General features: G+C 41.9%; 1 protein-coding gene across 2 annotated transcripts in view; it reads left to right on the top strand.

The window, feature by feature from the left end:
* The window catches only part of CACNA1C (calcium voltage-gated channel subunit alpha1 C), a 495,176-nt gene that overhangs the window by 393,039 nt on the left and 75,470 nt on the right, over window positions 1–26,667 (top strand). Inside the window, exons 16-29 of one of the 2 annotated variants that reach the window (XM_074162069.1) lie at window positions 1,469–1,583; window positions 2,682–2,802; window positions 2,928–2,997; window positions 9,490–9,622; window positions 11,331–11,460; window positions 15,100–15,159; window positions 15,296–15,355; window positions 18,809–18,915; window positions 20,408–20,495; window positions 21,374–21,481; window positions 22,183–22,235; window positions 22,341–22,487; window positions 23,394–23,595; window positions 24,050–24,208. In XM_074162069.1, the coding sequence (XP_074018170.1) occupies window positions 1,469–1,583; window positions 2,682–2,802; window positions 2,928–2,997; window positions 9,490–9,622; window positions 11,331–11,460; window positions 15,100–15,159; window positions 15,296–15,355; window positions 18,809–18,915; window positions 20,408–20,495; window positions 21,374–21,481; window positions 22,183–22,235; window positions 22,341–22,487; window positions 23,394–23,595; window positions 24,050–24,208 (1,553 nt within the window). The remainder of the gene's footprint in view (window positions 1–1,468; window positions 1,584–2,681; window positions 2,803–2,927; window positions 2,998–9,489; window positions 9,623–11,330; window positions 11,461–15,099; window positions 15,160–15,295; window positions 15,356–18,808; window positions 18,916–20,407; window positions 20,496–21,373; window positions 21,482–22,182; window positions 22,236–22,340; window positions 22,488–23,393; window positions 23,596–24,049; window positions 24,209–26,667) is intronic. The other variant, XM_074162077.1, reaches the window with a different exon arrangement.

Here is a 26,667-nt window from a genome sequence, read left to right as displayed (position 1 = left end):
TGACATAATTGATTTATGTGAGATCATATATTAATTCATGTATAAACTAGCAGGAACCTTGTTCCATTTCAGTTACTGCAATCTGTGTGTTCTTCAAACAGAAAATCATGTGCTCTGTTATCTTCCAGCCTGCGCTGGTGTTAAGTAACTTCAGTTCTCTCTGGCTTCAAGGTGAAATCAGGGCACTGTACATATCCCAGGAGGTACAAAGCACATTGCATGATTAGGCTGTGAGTGTCTTTTCACAGGAATTTGCATATAACATAGAGCTATGGTTCTGTTCTGTATCTCAGTTTGCTCCAAATTTGTTCATGTTTAGTTTCTGCTTCCTTAATAAATGGCCCTCCTGTGTCAGAGGTGACATTTCTTTTTATACTGATTCTTCTGTAAAGCCACCTTGTAGTCTCAGCCCAGCTCTTCTGGCCTTTCCTCATAATTCAGATCTCTCAAACCCTGTTATTTGACATTTCAGTTGACCTGCATGCCCTCTCTTCAAAGTGAGATGGTGCAATTCCAGTTATCTGAAGGTCGAGGGAGTCAGTCTGCCTGACAGCTTAAAAAAGCTACAATTTGGATCTCCTTGTGAACTGCAGAGGAAAATATGAGCCAGCTCTACATGCTGGCTGACTTTGGAGCCATTAGACCTTGGAGCACAGGGAGGGGGGTGGCTATATTTCCAGACTAAGCCTTGAACTGGGGTTTACTTAAAAGTTATCACGGTGTAATATAAGACCCACTCTCAAGAAATTTAAAAAAGAAGCTGATGTTCAGATTTGTAACACAGGATCTGTACGCTGACTGGCAAGACAAGAAAATAGTTGGGATTCCTTGCCCTTCAGCTACATGGGCATGACTGGCCATGCATGGACTGTCTGCTAGGAGATGGCAGAGCTGTCAGCTCAACCCTTCAATGCCTAGACTAAATGAATTTATTTTCAGTTGCCTCAGAAATGCTAATGAGAGTGCTGTGCTTGCTGTCCATAAAATCCATTCATGTCTGTGAGAATACCTGTAATAAGGTTGTTCAACTCAACTACATAGGCCAAAACTGGAAGGCCCAGGTGCCTTATGGTACGAGGCTCTTGAATACGAGTGCTTTAATAAAACCAACCTAAGCTGTCAAAGATGCAAAGCATTCAGCACTCCCTTTATCTCCAGTGGGATTTGTTGCAGAAAGCACACCTCCTTTGGGAAATTGGAAACTAAAACATAAGTCTGGACTTAGATGTTTTATATCAGTGATTCTGTTGTGAAATTTTGGAAACCCCACACAGTGTGTTAGCCATTTGGATGGAAAATGTGGGTCTGTGCATGCTGGGTATGCACATCCTGAACATTTGTGTGAAATGGAAGTTTGGAAAATCCAAGCGATGTGATGACAGGTTGCTAAAAATTTTCAATTAAGAAACCTTTGGTATAATGTTCTGCAGTTTTCAGAGTCCGTTTTCTTTAAGTAGCACACAAACAGATATCCTGCTGAATGTATTTTTGGCCATTGCTGTGGACAACCTTGCTGATGCTGAGAGTTTAACATCTGCACAGAAAGAGGAGGAAGAGGAAAAAGAAAGGAAAAAGCTAGCCAGGTAAATCCATTTCCATACACCTAGCTACACTCATATGCATATATTCCTGTGTATATGATTACACACACATTGTGCACACATATATGTGCAAGTAAGTATGTGTGTATATGTAATATATATGTATAACTTCCCTGTGGGTGTATATGGATTATATATATGCGATTAATATAATTATATATGGAATTACATATATATAGAATTTTATGTAAAAGATTTCAAACTAAAGGACAAGAAGGTGTCATGAGTCCCCACAATTGCAGTGATGTGAGCAGAGGAAAAGAAGTCTCGGTGACTGATGAGCTTCCAGGGCATCAGCAGAGAATGAGTGTGAAATGATGTCAATGTTACAATCCCACCTGAATCTCCCTTATTACCTGCTGATTGCTTTGGACTACAAGGCATATTTTCAGACTGTTGTTCCCACGACACAAGACTCAGCAGGTTCCTTCTCTTTTGATGCCACATGCTGTTCTTCTCTTGTCAGTTCTTTTACCGTTTCTGCAGACTCTTAGGAGGCAGGAGCTGGATGTAGAGCTTCTCTGTCATTCCCAGCTGCCAACATCAGGGAAGCCTCTCCTTACTGTTTATTTCTAATCACTATCTTCCAGGCTGCTTGGAGGGGATCTCTTGTGCAGATCTTTCTGCTTTGTCCTGCATGCTAGTCAGCAGATTTCCCTGGCGCTGGGAGTACAGTGAGGGGCAAAACTTTGTAGGCAACCTAGTGGAAGTCCACAAGATATTAGTTGAAAACGACCCGTGCCTTTGTCATTTGGTGCACAGAAATGTCTCTAGTGACAGATCTAAAATACACATGTGCACAAGCACACAGGCACATATTTCCTCCCTGTGCACATGCACGCATACCCCACGCCCCCACAAACACATGCCATTGAGAAATCTCTAAAATAAAAGGATGCTATATAGAATTAGAGCAGAGTCTCTGCCTGTGGATGAGGACAAGGTGGAGCTGCTGGACTCGGAATGGAGGCACCAGCCATCTGATTGTTCTCATGGTCTGTACTGTACTACATGAAGCTCCTGAAAGGGAAACAGCTTTTCACCCTGGTAACTCTGCTTTTTATCTTGTAAAACTGTTAGGACTGCTAGTCCTGAAAAGAAACAGGAGATAGAAAAAACAGCTGTGGAGGAGGAGACAAAGGAGGAGAAAATTGAGCTGAAATCGATCACTGCCGATGGAGAATCCCCACCAGCTACCAAGGTAAGGTCTGCTGCCAACCAGCACTCTGTGCAGTGATGGCATGAACAGCTTGGGTTTCTGAGGGAATGAAAAACCTCTGCCTTGTCTGATAAAGGCTTTGCTGCTGCTTCTTCCATTTCTGTCAGATCAACGTGGATGATTATCAGCCCAATGAAAATGAAGAAAAGAGCCCATATCCCACAACAGAAGCACCAGGTATATATCTTTTTCCTCTTATCCCTGATTTGACAAAAGGAAGCTCCAGTTGCTAATGCACATAAAGCCAAACTGTGGTAGTAGTTATGCTGAACATGCAATGTTTTCGTGACGGACAGGATAATGTGCTTGCCCATGTTTGTACAGGTGCGAACTTGGTCCTTTGCAGTCCCTATACTGATTAGTTGTATTTGATTTGGTTCTCTGTAAAGCTTTGTATTTGGAAACAGAGAACCGAATCAAATTCTGTACAAATCTCTGTATATGAAAATATACATATGACTGTGTTCAGTCTATTTTTTCAGTACTCGGTGGTCAGGGGAGACTTACAACAGATACTCCTGAAAGGCAAAGTGCCGAATGCCTCTTGGCACTTTTTTTCTAACAAAAAAGACAGTGTGACTTATTAACATAATTCTAAAGGCATGAGGTGTCAGCCTAGAATTGGAAAAAACAAGCTAGAGCATTAGTTAGACTAGTTTTCAAGTCAGTTGGACCTAGTTAAATTCATCCTCATATAATTAGAAGATTGGTTGAAGAAATCTCAAAACTTAGAGCAGTTTTTCTTCAAGAGATCCTGAATGGGGGGGCTGAGGGGGCTGGAGCAGAAGAATTATAAGCTGGTCAGTTCAACTTCCATTCTTGGAAAAGTGCTGGAACAAATGATTAAACAAACTATATGACTGCAAGATAAGGAGATGACTAGCAGCCAACATAGATTTGCCAAGAACAAATCATGTCAAATCACCCTTATTTTCTTCTAAAAGGGGATGACAAGATTTGTAGACAGGAGAAAAGTACATGTCATATTTTTTAGCTTTGCTAAGGCTTCTGACTGTCTCTTATAACATTCTCATAAGCCATCTAGAAAAACATGGTCTAGATGATTGGGAGAGAAATTGGTCAGGCCCTTTATGTGGACAGCAGGCTGGCCCAAGTGAGGTTCCACAAACCAAGGGCTTGTCCTGAGTTCAGTTCAGTTCATTGTTAATGGCCTTAATGATGAAAGAGAAAATATGCCTATTACATTTGCAGATGACATGGAGCTAGGAAGGACAGAAAGCATGCTGGAGGGCAGCATTAGAATTCAAAGAGCTCTTGAGGAACTGGATAAATGGTCTAAAGAAAATTGAAGGTGCCAGGCTCTACACGTAGATGGGAATAAACAACTCACAAATAAAGGATCTTAGGTGACAGCTATTTAGGTAACAGTCCTTGAGAAAAGAATCTGAATCTTGTGATCACAAGCTCCACAAGTGCCAACAACATTTTGCTGTCTTTCAAAACGCAAGCACGTAGTGAGATTTATAAACAGTGAAAACATGACTCTTCAGTCCAGTTACGGTTTTCTTTTAACTGGCCAGTGAAAGCTAACCAGAGTAAAACAATTGTTTTATTCTGTTCACAAGTGATAAGATCTCAGGTGGGATATTGTATCTCATTTTGAGTGCTCTGCTTAGAAGTGGGGCTGAATTGGAAGGAGTGTAGGAGAGCAAGGTGAAAACAATGCTAGTAGGAAGCAAGAACTAAGATTGAAAGAATTGTCGTTGTTTGAGCTAGGAGAGGCAGGAGAAACGTCTTCAAACGCATAAAAGCCTGTTACAGATAGGAGGGGAATTATCTCCATTATGAAGAAGTAGCAGATGTAAGATTCACACCAGGGGAGAATTTTCTAATGGTGAGGCTGGAAAAGATCATGAAGATGGTTGTGGAAGCCCAGCATCACTGAGTGTTGTTAAAAACAGGTCAGAAAAATATCTGCCAGAAAAGGCTTAGATATAATAATTAGTTGATCCCGGCTTAGCAGAGGCATGAACCAGAGTGCATTTTGTGACCCTTTCCTGCTCTGCCCTTCTGTGTTTCTAAGATTATATAACAGGCTGTAATAGGTAATAAAACACATTCTCTTCTATTCCGTGATTCCTAATAAATGTCTGATAATAGGTTGATGTGATAGAGTAAAAAAAGACACAATGGTTCATTTTAAATAGGTGGACAAGGGTTTCAGACAAGCAGAAAGGTAAACTGTTCATTGTATTTGATTTTCAGTACAAAAAATCCCCACATTTGCTACACTTGTATTCATCCATATTTGTAGCCCATTTGTCAGGAATAGTGTGGTTCCAACACCATGCAATACTGTTTTAATGTTGCCTGGGGCAGTTCACTCTGGCTTTAATCTTCCCAGCACCTCTGTAGGCACAGGCACTTACTGGACACCCGTACCCAGTTGCTAAGGGGTTTGTGGGAGTCTTTAGTCAGAAGCACAAATTAAAACAGCTTGATACAGTTCTGTTTCTCAGCTGGCTTGGATTGGCAGACCATTACATTTTTTTGAAGTGAGGGTACAGTCACCTGTATACCAAATTTAAGCCTGCCGATAATGGATTTGTGGTTTAGTTACCTTCTGTGGACAGCTTAGAAATAGTCTGGCATGTGAACTATATGACAAAAACTACGCCTACAATTTGTGTCATGGGCATTTTATCTGCAGCTATGTATAGGATTAGAGTGCAGAAAATTAATTAAAAATACTTTTAAGTCTTGCCTTGGGGTGCCAATTCCTGGCTCAGCATACTTCTGAACAGAACCTAAAATTTGAATGGATAGTCAGGTTTTCTCACATCTTCTAAAGTATTAGAAATGCAAATAGACAGCATCTTTGTTATTTGCCATTGTATGGTGCTATTTCTAAACAGGCCTGTTCCCTGAATTGTTTATCAATTCTTTGTGAAGAGTGAAGTTACTTGTTCTCCTTTCCAACTCTCTGAAAATCTAAGCCTTTTGCTGAAAATGATCTCTAACAGCTTATGCAATTACCTGACCACTTCTTTCAGAGTTCATGGAAGTCAACCATAAGGCTCACATGCAGTAAAGTTTTGTAAATCCCTTGTTAGATCAGATTTAGCGTAGTCATCTACTCCATTCTGCTATATAAAGCTCAGAAACACCAAGGCGCTCTCAGAGCTGATGTGGCATGTCACATCTGCCTTGTGTAGTCAGTTTTGGGGAATAAGCCTCCAAGGCTTTCCCCAGCATTAGCAAGCAAGAATTTTCCAATCCTCACATGTACCCCTGTCTAGTTCCCTTGTGGCCATCTGACCAGTCCAGAATCCTTCTGCTGCCTGCTGATCAGTCCAGCTGCGGTACAGGAGATGCTGTGCAGCCATATACAGCCCATCTGTGAATATACCTTTTCTTGCCTACTCACGTATGGATCCATTTCAGCTATGCTTTGAGTGAAGCATCCTATTGCTTCTTACATGCAGTCAGCTGGTTCTACCTATTTTCTGTTCATGATTTAAGCTGTTAATGCCCGTGACCTTTCCATGGCTGTGTACCATTGCATCCTCTGAAAACATCCTTTACCCCTTCGGAAACAATTTGAAATGGTCACTTCATTTGTTTTCCTTTTATTCTTTCAGTCTACTTCACTCGGTTTCCTATTTGTTTCTGCTGCCTTAACCAGTTTTCTCAATAACCCCTTCTGACTCTGTTTGCTACACAGTGTTGCTCTTAGCCCCCAGAATACTCTGTATACTTGTAGCTCATCAGATCACCTCTCCTCTTTGTTGAAGGGAGAAACTAGTTCTTCCAGAGATTTGTGTACACTAGAAGGATTATTATGATGATATGTTTATTATAGGAAGACAGGGGGATAGTCTTGCAGTCTAGTACAGAAACAGACAAAGAATTCAGAATGTCAGATGAAGGTAAAAGCTTGGGATGATTCATGGGAGCTTGAAGCAAAGCAATGTCCTTACACAAGAGTTCTGGTCTTTGTACAGTGAAAAAATAAAAATCCTCATTATCGAATTTCTCACTGATGCTGCACTGTAGCCTGTGAGTGCTTACAGCTTCACAACCAGAGGACATCACCATTTTAATGAAGCATAATTCAAGATGACAGTCCCAGATTTGAATTTTCTTGAACTTTAGGAGAGTTCAAACCTAGGCCTGAACTTGGCAGCTCTGAGTCATGTTTCTTTATGATTTTGTGGCAAGCTTGACTGGAAGTGTCACTTTTTAAACACAAATATACCTTAAGTGTAGAAAACAGTCAAGGAACAAATGTTGGATTGCAGCTGATGTGCTGCCCAGCCCAGCTGTGAATACCATGTTGACCTTTACTTCTACGAATGCTGGCAACTGTGCAATTTGCTGTTTCTATATGCAGGTCTTAGGTAGTGATCTGAGCTGAGGCTGTAATCATGTTATTCTTTGCATATTTGGGCCTCAGTGATTACTTTCTTCTGTGCCCTAGACCCTCCTTTAAGTGAAAAATATTTTGAACATTATTCTTTATCTATGGCTGAGGAATGGAATGTGTTTTCTAGTCTGAAGGTATGTTGTTGCTAGAATCATTAATATATTTCTTGCTGTATGGCAGACACAAGAAAAAGAGGAGAGGAACAAAGTTCTTTTTGGTCTTCATGGAGCTGGTCCTTCTGCTAAGAGTCCGTTTTCCTGAGGTGTTGTTCCATACCAATTTGAAAGTGTCTATTTTAAGCATTCCTCCAAGTAAAAGAAAAAGAATGATCTAATACTGAAGGCACAGAGCAGGGACTCAGAAAACTAGTCTTTTTAAGTAAGAGCTCTCAAATATCCTACGTGATCATGGGCATCAGTATTGTAGACTGTTAAAGAAGAAAAAGAATTTGCTTACCTCGCTTATTGTCAGACCACTCTGAAATCTGTAGAAAAAAGGTGCAAGTGCAAATTATTATAATATTATATAAATATGAGCATTAACATTAACACCAATTTCACAAGTTGTATGCACAAAAGTACTTCTGAAAGAAAGTTTAACTAATAAAGCCTGTAAAAGAGTATTATAAAGTATATTACAACATAAAATTGAGCTGTTAAAAAATAGACTGTCTTTAAAAGTACAAACTCTGTGTACCAGCTCAAACATTTATCCAAAAATCCATCAAGTGAATTTGAGCCGAACTCTTGCTACTAGAAGTGTAAAGAAAAAATTGTATTTTCATGCGTTAATGGCATGCATTGAAAAGGCCACTTTTCTCCTGTCTCTGACATCTAGATTAAGATCTGTGCTGATTCATCTGTTCTTTCTGATGTGTCCATTACCAGATCAAGTATAGTACCTGACCCTAAAGGAACAGGCTCTTCCTGGAATTTATCTCACTTTATGAACTCAAGATAAACCTTTTAACTTGAGTTTCCTCCTTTGCATTGGCTGGAAGATGTACCCGTTGCACCTAACCTGTCAGGCTACTTTCTTAAAATAATTTTTCCTGCCTTGCTTATTAAGTGAGAAGGTTGGGATCTTTAAAATAGCAAAATCTGATCATGTCATTTACAAAACAGCAGCAGACTTCAGCAGGTAGAAGCAATCCTCAAAGGTGGAAGGTTCTCTTTCACATACCACTTAGCCCCCATCTCTGCATTTTTTTTTCCTTGACTGTGCTCATGGATCTACACAGTGCCTGGAGAACTGCTCCACAGGCATCAGGTTTGAGAGTCTCAGCCTTGTTCCTGCCCTTTCAGTCTTCCTCCCACTGAATTATGAAAGGAGACAGTCTTAAGAATTTCTGTTTGGTGTAAGTCAAAGTGCCCATGCTCCACGTTTGCTCTGCAGCATAAACGCCCTCATCCAGACGCAGTCCCAGATGTAGCAACGGCTCCACATGGAGAGCCTTACAAAGAGGAGAAAAACAGATCATGATAAACTGGAGGAGTGGTCTGAAGAAAATAAGATGCAGTTCAATTAGGATGTGGTGCCACTCTTAGGAGTAGTCAGCAGAGCTGGGGAGTGACAGGCTGGGCAGCCATTCTGTGGCAAATAATCTGTGCTTTGTGCAGATCAGAAACTGATGGCAAATTAATGCCAGAGTGTAATACAAAGAAGTGCCCATGAAGGACCTTTAAACAGGAATTACTATAAGAAATAACCCAGCTCTCCTCTGCACCAGTAGAACCTCAACTGCATGTTAATCCTGCAGAAAATCTGGAGCAAGAATGATTGGAGACCTAGGGAACACAGCGCCTCAGGAAAGACTGTTGTTTTTCTCTAGGAACCAGAAATCCTTGCAGAGACATAATAATGGTCCTCAAGTATGTAAAAGCCTTCTGTGAGAGGAAGGGGATTCTCTATTTTCTGTGTCCGTGGAAAACAGGAAAATAGATAATGGATTTAGACCACAGCAAGAAAGATTCTAGTCAGTCATTAGAAAAAGGGGTTTTTTGCAGAAGGGACGGTGAAGCATCTGAGGAGACGATTGTGAGGGTATTGTGGGTTTACCAACATTAATGTTTTTACAGAGAGACTAGATCAATGTCTGCCAGGGCAAGCACTCGGCAGCAGATGCTGCCTTGGAGAAGGGAAAAATGGACAAGGAAAATGAAGTTTTCATCATCCTATTTCAATGATTCTTAGTTTTGAGCTCCAGTTATGACAGAGACAAATGCTCTAGCACTCCAGAACAGGTTGTATTTTACATTAAAAGGCAAAAATGCTTCTTGCAGCAGAGGAAGATGAGGAAGAACCTGAGATGCCTGTCGGCCCTCGGCCTCGCCCGATGTCTGAGCTGCACCTCAAGGAAAAGGCCGTGCCCATGCCTGATGCCAGTGCATTTTTCATCTTCAGTCCTAACAACAGGTATTTAAGAGACTTGCTTAGCTGGAACAAGGAAGCAGAGAGCACGTAGACCTTTCGTGCTGGGCCCCAAAGGTTATGTGGTGCAGAGCTCCCTTTCAGCAGTTCATACCAGAGTCCTCCTTTTACCAGTCTCAGCCTTTAAAGGCCCTGGCATTAAATCCTCATGAAAGCACAACTGTAGGGAGCTCCCTGACAGTATTCAGTGGGAGTTCATGGCACCTGCAAGGCTGATTGAAGACACAAATCAGGAAAGTTTCGGAAATAAGGGACTTGGAGGCAAGTCAGTAATTGGAATTCCCCAACATACTCAGGTCCAAATTGCAAGCAAGCCATCATGCAATCAATCAAGCGTGAGGTAGGAGCTTCCTGTCCTAATGGCTGCTCAAAATCCACTCCCAGGAGGGACTTCATGTGTCTCTGCTCATTCCTACATGTCAAGAATGAGCATACAAGAAAAGGGAAAAGGAGGATGAGAGTCCATAGCTCTGAGGGTAGGCTGAGGAGAGTAATTCTTCTCTCATGCTTTTCCCTCGGGTATCTACAATGTGGCTTCACATTGCCTCACCTGCCTTTTCAATGTGGATGCATGAGACCAGTACTGTGAGTGGAGGGCTGAGCTATGACACAGGGGAATATATCTTTCCAAGGGTGCAGCAATGAGCTCACTGCCCAGTGTGCAGTACCATGTATCCAAACATCTCCCTTGGGGACTTGGCCTCCAACCACAGCCCCAAAGTAAGGCAGAGGCTTAAAAGCACCGCTGAATTCAGAGCCAGTCTTTTCACAGCAGGGCTTGTGCCACTCCTCCTTTGGTATATGCAACAGGGTGGGACTGATGGTGATTGGGACTCATGAACTCTAATGCCAGCTTTGCCACCCACCCACTGTTGCTTGTTGAAGAAGTAAATTAACCTCTGCAATCATCTGTAAAATTGCTGTAATAGGGGCTTGGAGGCTTAACAGCCAAAAGCAGAGCTAAATAGATTAATGAAGTGCCTCTAGAATTATGCATAGGACTGTTATGAGGTTTAACTCCTCATATCCTGATACCAACGTATGGTAATGGTCCAGTAATGGTCTCGAGTAAACATGCTGCTACTTCTTTACCTATTACCAAGCACTTTATTTTGGGCTGATGTTTAGTAGACACCCTGCAAGGCATGATGTCCTCCCAGAAGCTCTTTTCAAATGCCAGCCTACCCTATATCCATTTGGCAAGGTCTGTGCCTTCTTTGTAAGGTAGATCCCCCATACCGCCTGCTCAGTGACACTGCAGCCCCAACTCAGAAAGACATTGGCCACCCCGAAGCCCGTTTCTGCTGCTTTCCCGCTAAATTAATGGGGAATGGTTCTGTGAATGAAAAGCAAGGGATATAATTTTGGGTTGGCAGGTTTCAGACCATATCTAAATCACAAAAGGCTCTGTCAGGAGGGAGTGACTATTCTCCACTCAAATGCACCAAGTGTGAGTCCTGCAGGCAGCTGATCACCTTATGTGCATCACTCCATGACCTGGAGACCCAAGGCTGCCCAGCATCCAGCAGGGCCCAGCACGGCCCATCATTCTCCCTGCTGCTGGGGCAGAGGGAAGCTGCTCTGCAGAACAATCCTCCAGGGCCAGTCCCGCTGGCAGAAGAGGAGGGAGGAATGTTTCCCAGGTCTTGCTGTTCTCTGAGAGATAAAGTTGTGCCTCTCCTCTCTCTTGCAGGTTTCGTGTCCACTGCCATCGAATCGTTAATGATAACATTTTCACCAACCTGATCCTCTTTTTCATCTTGCTCAGCAGCATCTCCCTGGCAGCTGAGGACCCCGTCCGACACCTCTCCTTTAGGAACCAAGTATGCTTCCCATCCTCCTTCCCTCGCTGTGTATTAAAAATGTGGTACAAACAGATCATGAGTTGAAGCTAGGAAAGGCAGAAAAGACTGCATCAGAGGCTTTGGGAGTAGCTTTCTTCCCTGATTTGTGCCTTTTGTAGGCTGTGTGTGAAATCATTGGGTTTTGGAGGGAACATGGGTCAGGGCAGAAGTTGGCCTCTAGTTCATTTCAGAAGCGTGCGGAGGGGAAGGAAGGACAGGAAGCTGAAGCAAAATTATTGTTCCCTGGGATTAAGGCATTAGAAATGGGCTGTAGAAGCATTGATTGGGATACAGATAATTCTAATTTGGGGAACTTGCAGGTTGCCTTTGGAATATTTGCTCTCCTTCCACATGCTTTCTTTGAACTAAAAAGCCCAGGGCCCGATTTTCACTTTGTTCACATTGGTGTAAATCAGGAGTAACATTCTTGTGTGTGATGCAGTCACTCTGGGGGAGATTGGTGTCATTAAGGTTAGAATCAGACTATTTGGACACAAGCTGCAAAGCTATCATTAAATTTGAGATAATCCTCAGAAAATATGCTGTGCTCCTTTCCTCATCAGCCTGGGGGAAGGAGAGGAAGGCATTCATATGGAGATACATTCTCACCTTCTTTCCTGACCATGCTTATTAGCCTTTTGAAACATTCAGTGCTCCCTTAACTTTGCCAGTGGTTGTTTCCATTTATCTGGGGTCACTGCAGAAATCAGAAGAGTCAGCAGTCGTATGTGAGACTTTTCATCTCTGCTGTCTGCAGTGGCGTTTTGATGCCTTCGTGCTGGAAGAGCTTGCTAGTCTTTAAGAGTGGGACATATTTTTTTGTTGTTGTTGAATAGTAAAACCTTAGTTTAGCACTCCATGTTCTACCTCCCTGAAGTATCCTGGCCTGAGCATGCCTTTAAACACATATGTGCATGCAGAGAAGATGTTAATGGAGGTTTATTCCTGATTACCTCAGAGCTGCTTTACATTTTGAACTGGCAGAGGGCCCTAAATAGTACAGTCAAACCCGTGCCACCAATGCTGCATTTTGGGCACGGCTGAGTATGTCCATAGTGTAGGGATAAATGCATGTCAATATATATTAGCACTGCAGCCTGATGTCAGCTGGCATATGGGATTTTGACATGCCACAGAACCTGTAGCAGAGAGATTTAAATGAGAAAAAAAAAATAGTCAAAGCTGGTTGTCCTGGATAAAAGAGCTGAAGGTTTGGGGCAAAGTGTTTACTTGTGTATTTGAATCCACTGATGTTGCATGAAAATCTGTGTTTAATTTTTGCAGGTACAGATGTTTAAAATGTATCATACAAGGGGACACTGACAAGATGTTTGGGTTGCAAATGTGATCTGCCTTTACACTTTGACAGTATAACAGTAAGATTGTGTCCTGCCCTGTGTCCACACAGGGGCCTGGGAGGGAAAGCAGGCAAGCTGAAAGCAAAGTAACTGCCTCTGCCTTCACCAGCATAATCGGGCATTAACCTGTGCACAAGGACTCATGCAGACTAGTGCTGGTGTTGACACAAACTGTCCCAGAGCAGGAAGACAGGAATGGAGAGAACATCCTCCAGCAAGGGCTAGCGAAGAGGCTTGGACACTGCTTCTGTCCCAGGGCGGGCTAGTGGCTGCGTCCTTCTTGAGTCACACAGGGCTCAGGCAGCAAGTTTTTGGAAGTGCTTCCCCAGTCTGATCAAACAGCCTTTAAAGCCTAAGCAAGTCCTAAGACTGTTGCTCACAATAGTCTCCTGTTTGCACCTTGGCAAGGTGCTCGTTCATTTCAATATAGTCTACAGTAAATTCATATTTAGATAATAATAAATATGCCTGCTGATAAACAGTACTGCCTGCACAAGTGGAGCAGTGATCGTTTTCATTAGATATGATTTCATTTGTAAGGGACATCTTTACTAGCTGCAGCTTTGGGGCCAGATTCACCAGTATGCTCAGCTGCTTTGCAGTGCTCTGGTGATGTAAAGCAGCTGCAGGTACAGCTTAATCATCCACTTTAATCAAGTTTATGGCTGCTTTATGTTGGTGGAGTCATTCAAAGCAGCCTGAGAGTACCCATGAATCTGGACCACTGATTATAAAATTATTCCATTGATATAATAACCAAATGTCAGGACCTACAAGGCAGCAATGCAATGGGATATTTCCAGTTATAATGTGTGTAAATTAATATAGGATGCAATTGAGATCTGTCCATCCTTGAAATGGCCCTTTTTTAATTCTGTAAGTAGCAAAAATTGAGAGTCCAAGACAGCCTTGAAGAAGTGAGAACAACTTGGAGTCAAAAATTGAGTAGTGACCTGAAAGATTTTAAGTTACACAGTGGGGAAAAAGTGATACATTCCTTCATTTGACAGTGTCTGCAAATTAGTCCAAATTCAGATCATGCTTAAATAGTGTACTCTAAAATAACTCTGTAGTTTGCAGTAGCAATCCCACAGCATACCAAGCTGTAAGAATCTAGCCACCTATAAATCTGAGTTAGGGTACGGGCATTGAGATACAATAAACACCTGTGGGATGGGAGAGGACAGCTTACAGCTGTATATTTATTAGTATTTTAGCAGTAAAAGTTTAAATTTCATAAATGATCAGTATTCTTACCAGCTTCCATATATTGACCTTCCGGTTTAGAACTTGATTGAGTTAAAACAGCAGTAATCCAAAGGCACAATACTTTTGATTTTCATTATCTGTGGTGTAGATAACAGTAAAATGGCATGGGATATTGGAATAAGTTGGAAGTAGAGTTTAGTTCCTGTTCCATTAGTCAATGAGAAAGTTCCCATTTGCTTTTGTGGGATGTCAGTTGATCAACAGCGATCTGTCCTTGATGCTGTTACTTTGAAAATCACTTTACACTTCCAGACTTGCTGTTGCCTTCTGTGACACTCTAAGGGACACTTTTTGTGGTCTGCTATGCATGCCAACAGTATCCCCATCACCAGGTCTAAGTTCATGGGAATGATGAGTGTTTCAGCTTGCCTGTTATCCAGGATGCCAATAGAAAGCTGCAAGATCTAAGTTAGGCACCTCTATCACACGATCAAATTATGGTTGTAATACAAGAGCTGGGATTCTGTTCGATTGGCAGAGTCTTTGTTATTCATCCTAATACAGGGAAAATCAGGATAGAGAAAAAAAAATAGCTAAAGCATGGATTTGCAGTTTGCTTTTCTTCCTTTGAGAGAGGCATAGTACAAGCCTGACTGGAAGTTAATAAGAAGGAATCTAATGTTTTCCTCTGAGAGAGCAGGCATCCTTGTATTCTCAGTTTGGAAGTCTATTTGGGAAAACCCTTGAATCGACTTTTCTTTATCAGATATTTAAAAAAAAAAAAAAGATCCTACAACAACAACCAAGAATTTATTTTGCCTCTGGAGCCCTCATGGGTTTGTAACTCAGAGAAGATTTCATGTAATGTGCTGCTTATCCTCTGTGCCAGGACCTGCATTCAGCAGGACATCATTACAAAACCATTTCCTATATAATCCTCCTTGTTCCCTTGTTAAAAGGCATATGTATTTGATTTTGAACTGTGATTTCCCATTCAAGTGATCAGTCACTGATCTACCCTCCCCGCTCCTATTCCCTTTTGTTTTTACAGATTCTCTTTTATTTTGATATAGTTTTTACTGTCATTTTCACCATTGAAATTGCTCTGAAGGTAAAGTGTCCATCTTCTCTACCATAACTCGTTCACAAGCTTACTAGTTTTCTGCCACTATCTGTTGCTAACACACACGCCTGTTTGTTCCTGGGTCACACTCAGTACCACTAACCCGATTGTGCTTATTTTTCAGATCCTAGGCAATGCAGACTATGTCTTCACTAGTATCTTTACATTAGAAATTATTCTTAAGGTAACCAATCTGAGCAATACACTTGTTTTCTCCTTTCTTTTTCTTTCTTTCTTTCTTTCTTGCTCTCTATTGCTCTCTTTTGTTTTCTTTAACCTCATTATTATCTCTACACAAAGAATTGTTTATCTATTGATTTTATTGTTTTGTTGCTTTAAAAAGTCTTCTGTGAAATTTTGATATTCAAACTTGTAATTCAGGGCATATATCAAAACAGTACCCTTTAGGGGAATCACAGTGAAAGTGATGTTCGGAAAAGGAAGAGGGGGATCAAGATAAAGACCTCCACCCCATAAATTTCTCTTTTGACCCTGGCCAGTCTTTCCAAAACAGGATTTGTTTGCTGTGCAAGGAACCCTTGAGCACATACACCTCCTCTTACATGTACTACAACACAAAGACAAGGTCTCCTTTCTGCACAAGTAATGAGGCTGGGCCAGAGGGCAGCTGATGGCTTCTGTAAGGTTACAGGGTACACAGTCAAGTAGGAGACAGGGAGCACAATGCAGAAGCTCAGTTTTTAGGTGTGGAGGGGTAACTGAGAGTACAAATTACTGAAACACCAAGGAGTGTAGCTGCAAATGAAAATTGCTGCATCTCCTGTTTGAAAGCTGGCTTCCCATTTCCCAGGAACATGCTCTATACCAAGGGAAATGTGCAGGGGAATGATTTAGCTCTGAAGAAAATAAAAATAGGCTGCCTTGTTCTTAACTCCAATTTTCCCAAATTGGTAGGCTAATAAGTTAAATAACAGTAATTGAGCAAAGTTCTGGCTTTCTAAATGGTAGGTTCACTTGGCAGCTTGATTTTTCTCTCAGCAAGCTAGTTCTAAGTGCTGGCAGGCAGTACCTTAGATTTGCTCAAATCTTGCAGCTCAAGACCCTAATAACAGTATCCGTACTGGAGGCTGGCAAGCAGGGTGGCCCCTGCATGTTTTTGTAAAGAGACGTCCTTTTTAATATGACTTAAAATCACCAAACCCATAATGTTCTCCAAAGAGGTGGACATATTATGCTTGTGTGTAGTGTGCATCTGTGTTTACACAATAAATCTGAGCATGCACATACCAAATGGCTGATCAAAAAGGCCTGTCAAAAAAGGAAAACAACTCAATAGCAACATTTATAAAATAAAACCAGAATTCAAGGCACCTGTTTGAACTTAAAATTAGTAATTCTGCTCCCACTGAAACAAATGGTAACACTCCTAATGACTTCAGTGGAAGAAAAACCTAACCCAACCCATTGGCATATTGCTCTGTTTGTATTGGGGGAGTGTACTGCATAGTACCTGAGCCTTCCCCGTGTCCTCCTGGTGACTTCAGTGGTTATATGTCAACACCCCTGCACATTCTCTGAGTTCAAGTGGGAGAGGAGTGCAAAGACTACAAATATATAAGGAATTCTTTTGTTCTTATCCTGCCAGTTCCCGCCTCGCAAATTGCTTGGTTTCTCAGGACATGTTTCTCTGCTGCCTTGCTTTGAGCACAATGTTCTACACAACAGCAAAGTTAGTGTAAATGGTAAGACACAAAGGAATAAACATCAATAGGACATTCAAGGCTGTAAAGAAACAAGCTTCATCTGCCCTTGTGTTGCTGATGACACCTGCAGGCCTCACACTGCCATGGTGGAGTCTGGTGAAAGTTAGCAAGGTGACCACCAGTCTTTTTTAATTGGCATCCTAAAAGCCTCTTCAGTGCTCCAGATGGGAGACAGATAGAGATTATACACTCTTTGAGAGTCTCTTCTGGGATAATAAAATCTCTCAGCAGCTTTAAGAGAACAAAAGTTTGTATAGAACTTAAATTCAGCAGAGCTTCCCCTCCTGATTTCAATGGTGTCTCCTTTCTTTCAAGATTGCCATACAAAATCTAACCAGTAAAGGGCATCTTTACCACCTTTGTTATGGCAAGAACCGCCCCCTCTCTCCCCACCCCGCCCCACAACTCCCTTCCCCAATTGAATGTGTCTATAAGTATAAATTCTAAGCCAAGACCGGAGTTTATACTTCCTCCCCTTCTGACTGATTGATAGTCAGTTCCCTGATGTCATGGATGTTTGGTGAAAAGAATAATCTGATATACCATATCTGAATAAAGTTGTCACAGGTAGGCACGGCTGGAAACCATATCACAGGTATGTCAACCTGTGATATTAGCGGCAGCCAGAAAACTCCACTTTGAATTTCTAGTTCATGCTTCTCAGCTGGGAGTCTGGCTAGAGCTCGTCATTGAGGAACAGTCTCATAATATCTGCTTCAAGTTACTTTAGACATCTAACTTAGAGGAGATTCAGAGGACCAAATTTAGAAGCCTGTGTTCCTAACTCAGGTAATGGAGGGATATTAGCAGTTGTGGGGATTGGGTTTCTTCAAAGCAGCTACATTAGGTTGCTCACCGAGTCTAAGGTAGGTGGTCCAAATACACCCATCACTTCACCCTCTTTCACTGTGCCAGACTCATTTAGTCACATCCTGTGACTGAGCTCAGTCTAAAATTCAAATTCTAAGCTCAGAAGTGTTTAGTTGTGGCTGAGACCCATTTCTGTTTACACTGTCACTTAATCCAATTCTGGAGCTGTGACGTCTGCCTCAAAGCCAGCAGCTATTCAATACTCCTTCATACGCAGGAGAGGCAGTGAGTCCCTTATAAAATATGTAACATTTTTCCCTTCCTCTGCTGGGTGATGTTCACAATGATTACCTCCACAAAGAAACCACTCTGTCTCAAGGAATCTTACCTTGGGCTTTGTGAGGAAAACCAAGGGGAAAATGCAGCAGCTTCTAGAATAAAAAAGTTGGCAGCTGGATAGGAGTAGGAAAAGGGATATAGAAGGATATTGAGCTGAACAGATGGAGCAAACGAGACAGCAGGAATTCCTCCTGTTGCTTCAGTTCAGCTCTAAAGAATCCAGTCTCTGAGGAATTCTGCTTTTTCTTCATGGAGGGAAGAGAGCTCAACTGTCCACTGCAGTTGGTCTAACCATTGAAAAACATTACAAAAGAGCACTTTTTATTTTATATTATTTATTCAATTTAGCTGAAGAGGCCTTTATATAATGTAAACATCATATTCACAAGCGTCCTCTGCCATTGAAGAGAAAGGGAAAAGCATATGATTGCAAGGAATATTTTTTGCAAACAGTCATTTTGCTGCTTTGCTGATTTTAAGTGTTAGGTACTCTGTACATTCAAAGTGTGTATTTTCCTCACTGAACCTAGTATTGGCTTTCCTTCCCTAGTTAGGTCTTTCATAGTTATCTTGCTGTCTTCTTCACTCTCTTTTCTTTCAATGGGGGCTTCAGCTTCTCCTTTGGGGTCTGGGGGTAAATTGTCTGCTATGTTAGAAATACAGCCCTTTCCCAATTATATACACTGAGCACAACCAGCTGGGTTTGGTTTCTGAACAGACGTTAATGGCAAAGTGTGTTTCTGTCTTCGTGTGCCTTCCTGCAGATGACCGCGTATGGGGCTTTCCTCCATAAGGGTTCCTTCTGCAGAAACTACTTCAACATCTTAGACCTGCTGGTGGTCAGCGTTTCCCTCATCTCCTTTGGGATCCAGTGAGTGAGCTATTTTTACTGTCTGTTTTTTGGGGATCTTAGGGCTGAGTTGGGAGGTGTTACCTCAGGCTCATTGTCTTATCTGGGTAAGATTTTTCTCATGAGCTTGGAGGTATTTTTCTAAGATGATCCAAGACCATTAAAATTCATCCCAAGAGGGGAGGTAATAATTGGGAAATGCTATACTAGCATTTCCTTGGAGGGGGGCTCTTCCAGAAAGAGCAAATGAGAACAAGAAACTTGGTCCATTGGGAATCACGATACCTAGCTTTGTTCCAAGATCTCTGATTCACTATATCAGTTCCGAACAGCTAAGTGACTTACTGTTCCCTCCTAGACCTCTCATAACCTCTTTGGAAAGTCAGATGATAATGTTTTGCTACTTCCTAAGATATTGTGGGTCTTGGTCAATGGAAGACCATCAAGCCCTTGAAGAGCTATGTGAGAATCTGCAGAGTACTGGTGGCAGTGACAGTTAATCCTGCTTCTGTCATGCCACTTTGTGTTGGTTGATCTGTTAATTTGCTTAGTAAGTTTATAGATTTACTTGACTATGTGGAAGTCTATGTGTCAGATAGGGAGTTTCCTAAGCAGCTGATCGCAACTGATGAGAAATAAGCTCCCAATTGTTACCATTGCAGGTTAGCAGCTCATGTATGTTATGTTCCAGAGCTAAGTCAAGCATAAAGATTTTTCAGGTCCATTGAGGTTTCAGTCAATGTCTTAAGAACGGCACAGTGCTCATTTTGACCTGCTGTTTCTTTCTTACAGACCTAATTGGACTCTTAATATGTTAGCAAAAAAACGTTCCCAAAATCAGTAGGAAGGCCTGATGTCATACAGCATGGAGAACATTCTCAGTCTGGGTTTTAGTCCTGGAAGATGCAGAGAGATCTGTTGCAGTAGATAGTTGTGTTCAGTACTTAAAATTAAGTACCAAAGTCATTGTAATCAATTCAGTGGGAGTTTACACATTCTTAAATTTATGTACACACTTAATTGATTTGCAGGATCAGAGGCCAAGCACATTGCAGGACCAAACTCCAGGTGTATGATATAGCTTTAATGCTGGAGTCACCTGGAGTTCCCAGTCTTCTATGAATATTTCAGTGGAGTGCTTCTTTGAGCCTTATCTGAAAATGTCTTGTGATGGCTACCTCTTGGCACAATTTCCATATCATAGATAGCTACAATGTGTTTGGCAGCTTGCCCGGCTTAAAAAAGTACCCTGTCCATATTCCATTCCCTTCATTAATACAGCAGACATGGTGGAAACCAGAAGAATGTATACTGAGCATGCCCAGACCAGGAAGCAAGACTCGTGAAGATAACATCAGGGAGTAGTTTCCTTGCCTCTGAAGTGCCATAGCAAAGTTGACTAACTATCCTAAGCAGTCTAAAGCTATGCAGGATTTCAAACAAGAAAGAGTGGCCACAGCAGCACAGCCCCTATATTGCTGTATCTCTCAAACCTTCTAATGCTTTCTTCCAGGTCCAGTGCCATCAATGTGGTGAAGATCCTGCGTGTTCTGCGAGTCCTTAGGCCGCTGAGGGCCATCAACAGAGCCAAAGGACTAAAGGTGAGAAGAGTCCCAATGCATTCTGTAAACTATAAATTCAAGTTATTTCAAGCTACAAGGACCTTTGCAGTGGCTTGAGTAGTGTTTCAGCAGAATCACAGAATGCTTGAGTGTGGAAATCTGAAAAGAGCCTGTCTCTGCCTTCTTTGCATCCTCCTTTCAGGTATTTATATACATTGACAAGATTGCCCAGAGCTTGCTTTTCTCTAGGCTGGACAGTCCCAGCTCTCTCAGACTTATCTCATGGGAAAGATGCTCCAGTCCCTTAATGATCTTTGTTGCCCTTCACTGGACTCTCCCCAGTAAGTCTGGACTCTCCCCAGTCCAGAACTGGACCCAGTACTCCAGGTGTGGCCTCACCAGTGCTGAGTAGAGGGGAAGGATCACCTCCTTCGACCTGCTTGGAAGTACTTTGCCTAATGCAGCCCAGGGTACCGTTTGCCTTCTTTGCAGTGAGGGCTCATGTCCCCAGGTCCTTTTCTGCCAAGCTGCTTTCCAGCTGAGTAGCGCAGCATCACCACTGAGGTTAAATGATGTAGTTTGCTAGGGTTACAGATGGACTCACAAGCCTGTTTTAACATTGCCTTTCTGTATTAGATAAACTCCTTCCTGTGGGCTGGTGAGTGCCCAACTATGTGAGTCGGTGTCACTGGAAGTTCCAGAGCTGAGCTCTGGTATTTTCCTGTCCCTTCCTGCCTGCTTCTAAGAGTACAGTGAGGAATGTAACCAGTTGGTCTTCCCTCCCCTTTCCTCAGACATTAATTGATGGGCAATAGTTAAATTCTTTTATTTGTATTTTTAGTTTTGGGCTTCTCCCTTAGCCAGAGGAGCTCAGAACAATCCTGCAAGTTACTTTTGTTCCTATCTTCCATTTGCAGCATGTGGTCCAGTGTGTGTTTGTCGCCATCCGAACCATCGGAAACATTGTGATTGTTACCACTTTGCTGCAGTTCATGTTTGCCTGCATTGGAGTTCAGTTGTTTAAGGTAAAACCATTGGGCCCATTTACTCATCCATTACACTGAGCTCTATTATGGGGCGGGAAGAAAAATAGCATGAAGAAGCTTGAGGAAGGGGTGATGGAATGAATCTTCTGTGTGAAAGGCAAAACATTTGGGGCGATGTCAGTGTTACCTGGGCTCCTGCTACCAGCAGTTCCCCAAAACTGGATCAGGCATATTCAGAATGCCTGCCCTTCGTCTGTAATCATAAGAAATCATCAGTAACCTCCTTCTTCCCTAAATAGCTTGTGGCATGACTTAGTGCCAGGGAAGTGAAGGGTGCCCTTCTAAAGGATTGGTACTTGCAGGCTGTCTACCCCCCAGTCTTGTAGAGGAAGGGGCATGCCAGGTAATCACGGGAGATTATTCATTCACTTCTTTGTATACTTTTATTTCTTTGACCTCCACCACCCTTCTGACAACTAGTGTTCCATAACACTCAGTGGTCATGCACCTCAGGACATACACGTAAAAGTACTGTGTAAACAGATGGAAGCCTGTGCTCTGAACTACCCAGATGCAGGCAACTCTCGATCCAGTTTGCTCATGTCTGCCTGGAAAAGAGCACGTAAACATACTCATAGTTGGTTAAGCAAGTAGTAAATGCAGTCTCCTTGGTACATGATTTGCCCTAATCCTTGCACTGTCAAGAAAGGAAGCTTCATTCCTCTTTCTTCATTTTCAAGGGCAAGCTGTACAGCTGCACTGATAGCTCCAAGCAGACGGAAGCAGAATGTAGGTAGGTCTGACCTTTCCCAGTTAGCACCCTTCACTGGCCACCCATTTTCGGCCTCGTACTGGAAGTGCAGTTCTGCCATGTTCTCTCTCTGCTCTTCATCCACAGAGGGTACTACATTACGTACAAGGATGGTGAGGTCAACCAGCCCATGATACAGCCCCGGAGCTGGGAGAACAGCAAGTTTGACTTCGACAATGTCTTGACTGCCATGATGGCACTCTTCACTGTCTCAACCTTTGAGGGCTGGCCAGAGTGAGTGCTTCTTGGACCGGTGCAACACTAGTAATGACCTCATTCATTTCAAAAGAGAAAATCCAAATGCAGAGCATAGTCTTTCCCATTCTAAGTGTTAAAATAAGACTAAAGTATTAAATGTAGCAATAGTGGCAGCAGTCATTGCAGTATTATGTACTTTGTGAATTCCTCAGGGCCTGCAGGAATTACTGTTCTTGTACTTGTAAACAGTGCACAGCACTGTCACTAGCTCTTAAAAAATGATTGCCAGCAGTAGCAGTGATAGCAATATATATTACAAATATTATATATATAAATGGATATAAAATGCCTTTCAGGCACTTACCAGTATTGCTAGGTGTTGCAAGTTTCCCGATGGAGCCAGGAGGGCAATATGAAGCACACCAGTGCTATCTCTGCATTTTGGACAGACATGGGATGTCTTACCAGGTTGTGCTGCCTGTGCCACAGGAGCCAAAGACTCCCACAGCTCCACTCTGTCAAAGTGACATGGGCATGCAGAGTATTGGGGGGTTGACCCTGACCTGTGTCACCAGGTGATGTCAACAGCAGTCTTAACAAGTGATAAAAGTCTTGAGATCCCTTTTTCTCACAAAACTCATTTCCCAACAACACAGACTCTCCTGTCGTCTGTTAAATGAAGGGCATGCTTTTGTTTTAAATTTTAATTGTTCGACTATGAAAACATTTCACCCCTCAACAGGTTCAAATGTGTAAATTTAGTAAGAGTCACTTCTCTTTTGCAAGAGTTTACATTCAGGTCAGTGCAAGTCTGCACATCTGTGAGTGAATTAATTTTGATACACGTAGAAGAAAATCACAAAGTTAAACTTTATAACATCACCTATAAGGCCTCAAGGCAGTTGCAGATTTTCTCTGCATCGAGCTCCTGTTTGCTTTCAGGTTGCTGTATAGGTCCATTGATTCCCACATGGAGGATGTGGGACCCATCTATAATCACAGGGTTGAGATCTCCATCTTCTTTATTATCTACATCATCATCATTGCTTTCTTCATGATGAACATCTTCGTTGGTTTCGTCATCGTCACATTTCAGGAACAAGGAGAACAAGAGTACAAGAACTGTGAGCTGGATAAAAACCAGGTAATTTACAACACCTTGTTGCCATCAAAGGTAGAAAATACATTGTGAAAAAGCATTTAAGAAAGAAATGCATACAGAGAGCAATATGTGAAGATTGCCAATAAGATAAAACAATAAGCTGGCTTCACTGCCGTCTTTCAGGAGTCAGGTGATAAAAAAATCTTGCTGTAAAATTTGCTCAAGGGACAACATTTACTTAAAAAATACGTGCTGTACCATTTTGTTCACTGAGATTAGATGAGCATGACAGCATTGTCTGGTGAAAGTAAATGCATATGGAACTCTTCAACAGGTAGAATATGCACATTCAGATTATGACCTAAAAGAAATTCTACTGAGCATTGTCATTTCAGTAAAAAACTTGAAGCACATTGTGGTTTTATTATATTTGCAGGTAGCTGACCAACCCTGTATTTTGTTTTGATTTTTAAATCTACCCCTGCCTCTTTCACAGCGCCAGTGTGTAGAATATGCCCTGAAAGCCCGGCCCCTGCGGAGATACATCCCTAAAAACCAGTACCAGTACAAAGTTTGGTATGTGGTCAACTCCACCTATTTTGAATACCTGATGTTCGTTCTGATCCTGCTGAACACCATCTGCCTGGCCATGCAAGTAAGTAAGCAAGCAAAAAACCTTACAGGTGATAAATTACTAGACTTTGTTGGGGAAAATGTAGAAATGGCTGAGGTTTAGACCTACTTTAACCTTCATATCAGGTATTGAGGGAGAAGGAAAGGGACATAATAAAAACCAATGTACCATGTTCGCTCCTGATGACATTCAGTTAAAATGAGGAATCTGCCTCTTGCCCTCTTCCTGCTAGTATCTGACACTTTCAACAATTCTGTTTTAAGTCCTTAAAGACAAACAGGACAGGCTGAGAGAGTTGGGGTTGTTCAGCTTGGAGAAGAGAAGGCTCGGGGAAGACCTTATTGCAGCCTTTCAGTACTTAAGGGGGGCCTACAGAAAAGATGGGGACAAACTTTTTAGCAAGGCCTGTTGTGATAGGACAAGGGATAAAGGTTTTAAACTAAAAGAGGGTAGCTTTAGACTAGGTATAAGGAAGAAATTTTTTACAATGAGGGTGGTGAAACACTGGGCCAGATTGCCCAGAGAAGGGGGTAGATGCCCACCCCTGGAAACGTTCAAGGTCAGGTTGGACAGGGCTCTGAGCAACCTGATCTAGTTGAAGATGTCCCTGCTCATTTCAGAGGATTTGGACTAGATGATCTTCAAAGGTCCCTTCCGACCCAAACTATTCTATGATTCTACCCTATGAAACAAATGAAAAAAAAAACCCAACAGTTATATCAGACCAATTCAGTGGCCACTATAACAAGCAGCTTCTTAATTCTGATTTGTCTTCTATGAAATGCAGAAATAAGCCTGAAACAACCACTCACCTGAAATCTGAATTTTAAATTTGGGGCTTTTCTGTGTTAAAAAGTAGAGAGAACAAATATTTTGGCAAACAAGGCAATAAGGAAACTGGGGATAGAGGGTGGGAGGGTCCTAGTGTATCTCCTTTGTTCTGTGTTAAGAACTATAGAACCTGTCTAGAAAGAATCTCTAGAGGACGTATCCCATCACCTAAAGGCAGGATCAGCTCCACCTAAAGCATTTTCTGATAGGTGTTTGCCTAACTTTCTTCATTACTGATGCTACTTACTACCTGCTGTGCTGTGCATTCATTTTCCTTACTGTGTGGAGGTTTTCCAAACATCTAATGTGAATCCACCAAAGAATCATTTGCAGCTAGATCTACAAGAATAGCAAATAGAGATAGTAGATCACCATGTGCAGGTGGAAGAGCAGTAAAGGGGAAAGAGTCAAAACCCTTACTAAATAGCCAGCTTTTCTCTCGCGGACTCCAGTCCAATCTCACCAGATTTCTTAACCTCCCTACTTTTTCTTCTTCTGCTCTAGCTGTTTCCCATCCCCATTTAAAAGGCTTCCTCTGCTGTCTTGCTGAAGGTACCAACAAAGGAGCGAGGCATCATGAGCACAAGTGCTCTGCTCTCAGCTGAAGTATCTACTGCCCTGCTGTCATGGAGTGATAGAGAGGGACTGATATGTTCACTTTGAAGCATGCTCAGTTGCTGTGACAATGCTGCACACCCAGGGCAGGTAGAGCTAGAAGCTGTGAGGTGTTTGTGAACCCACAGGCAAGACAGCATCTCTGGAGATTCTAGGAGGTTGATCTTGAGAAAAGTACAGTCTTTCAAACACTTATACTGTGGCCAGATTTGGGTCAAACATCATAACAGACAGCAAACACAAAAGCCAAATTCAAGTAAAATTTCACTTTTTTAAGCAGAGTCCTGCAGGTACTAATCTTTCAAGGAAAATGTCATAGGAAACTTTGAAAATGCTTCAATGATATATTTTTCCATGGGCTGACTTTGAGCTGCAGCTGAATTGTTTTAACTGAAACGCCTTTAAATAAATCACCCTAAGACAATGCGGAACATGAAAATTCATCCCAGTTTATGGATAAAGTTTATCAAACTTAAGCAACTACAAATGAGGTCTTATAACATGAACTGGAAGATGACCTTAAATTAAGGCAGTGCAGTCAGTCTCAAGTATAATGATCTGGAAATAGGGATATGAAGAGTGAGGTGGCAACATTTGCAGAAGACACTACTTGAATTAATCAATAGAAGATGGAGAGTAACTTCATAAGATCTTAATAAAGTTAAGTGAATGGGCAGCATGATTGCAAATTTAATTCAGAGTTGACAAATGCAAGATAATGCATATTGGAAAGATATGATTTGAGCTACTCGTGTACTTTGCAGAATCCTGAATTAAGTATAATTACTTGGGGAATGGCTTGGTATCATTATGAACAGCTCAGTGAAACCTCTGTTCACTGTGCTGTAGCAATCAAAAAAGCATTCCAAGTGTTAGGGGAGGGTGAGATAACAAACACAATTGGAGACTGTCTTGTACCACTATGAAAATTTGTGAGGAGCCCTCAGCTGGAATCATAAGTGTGATTTTGGTAGCCCCCACTCAAAGAGATTTTTTTTTTTAAAAAGATAGGAGATCCAGACCCAGATGGCAAA

Source organism: Numenius arquata, chromosome 2 (assembly GCF_964106895.1).
Source record: "Numenius arquata chromosome 2, bNumArq3.hap1.1, whole genome shotgun sequence".
NCBI classification, from domain to species: domain Eukaryota; kingdom Metazoa; phylum Chordata; class Aves; order Charadriiformes; family Scolopacidae; genus Numenius; species Numenius arquata.
Note: the sequence above shows the minus strand (reverse complement) of the source record. Positions and strands in the feature narration are given on the sequence as shown.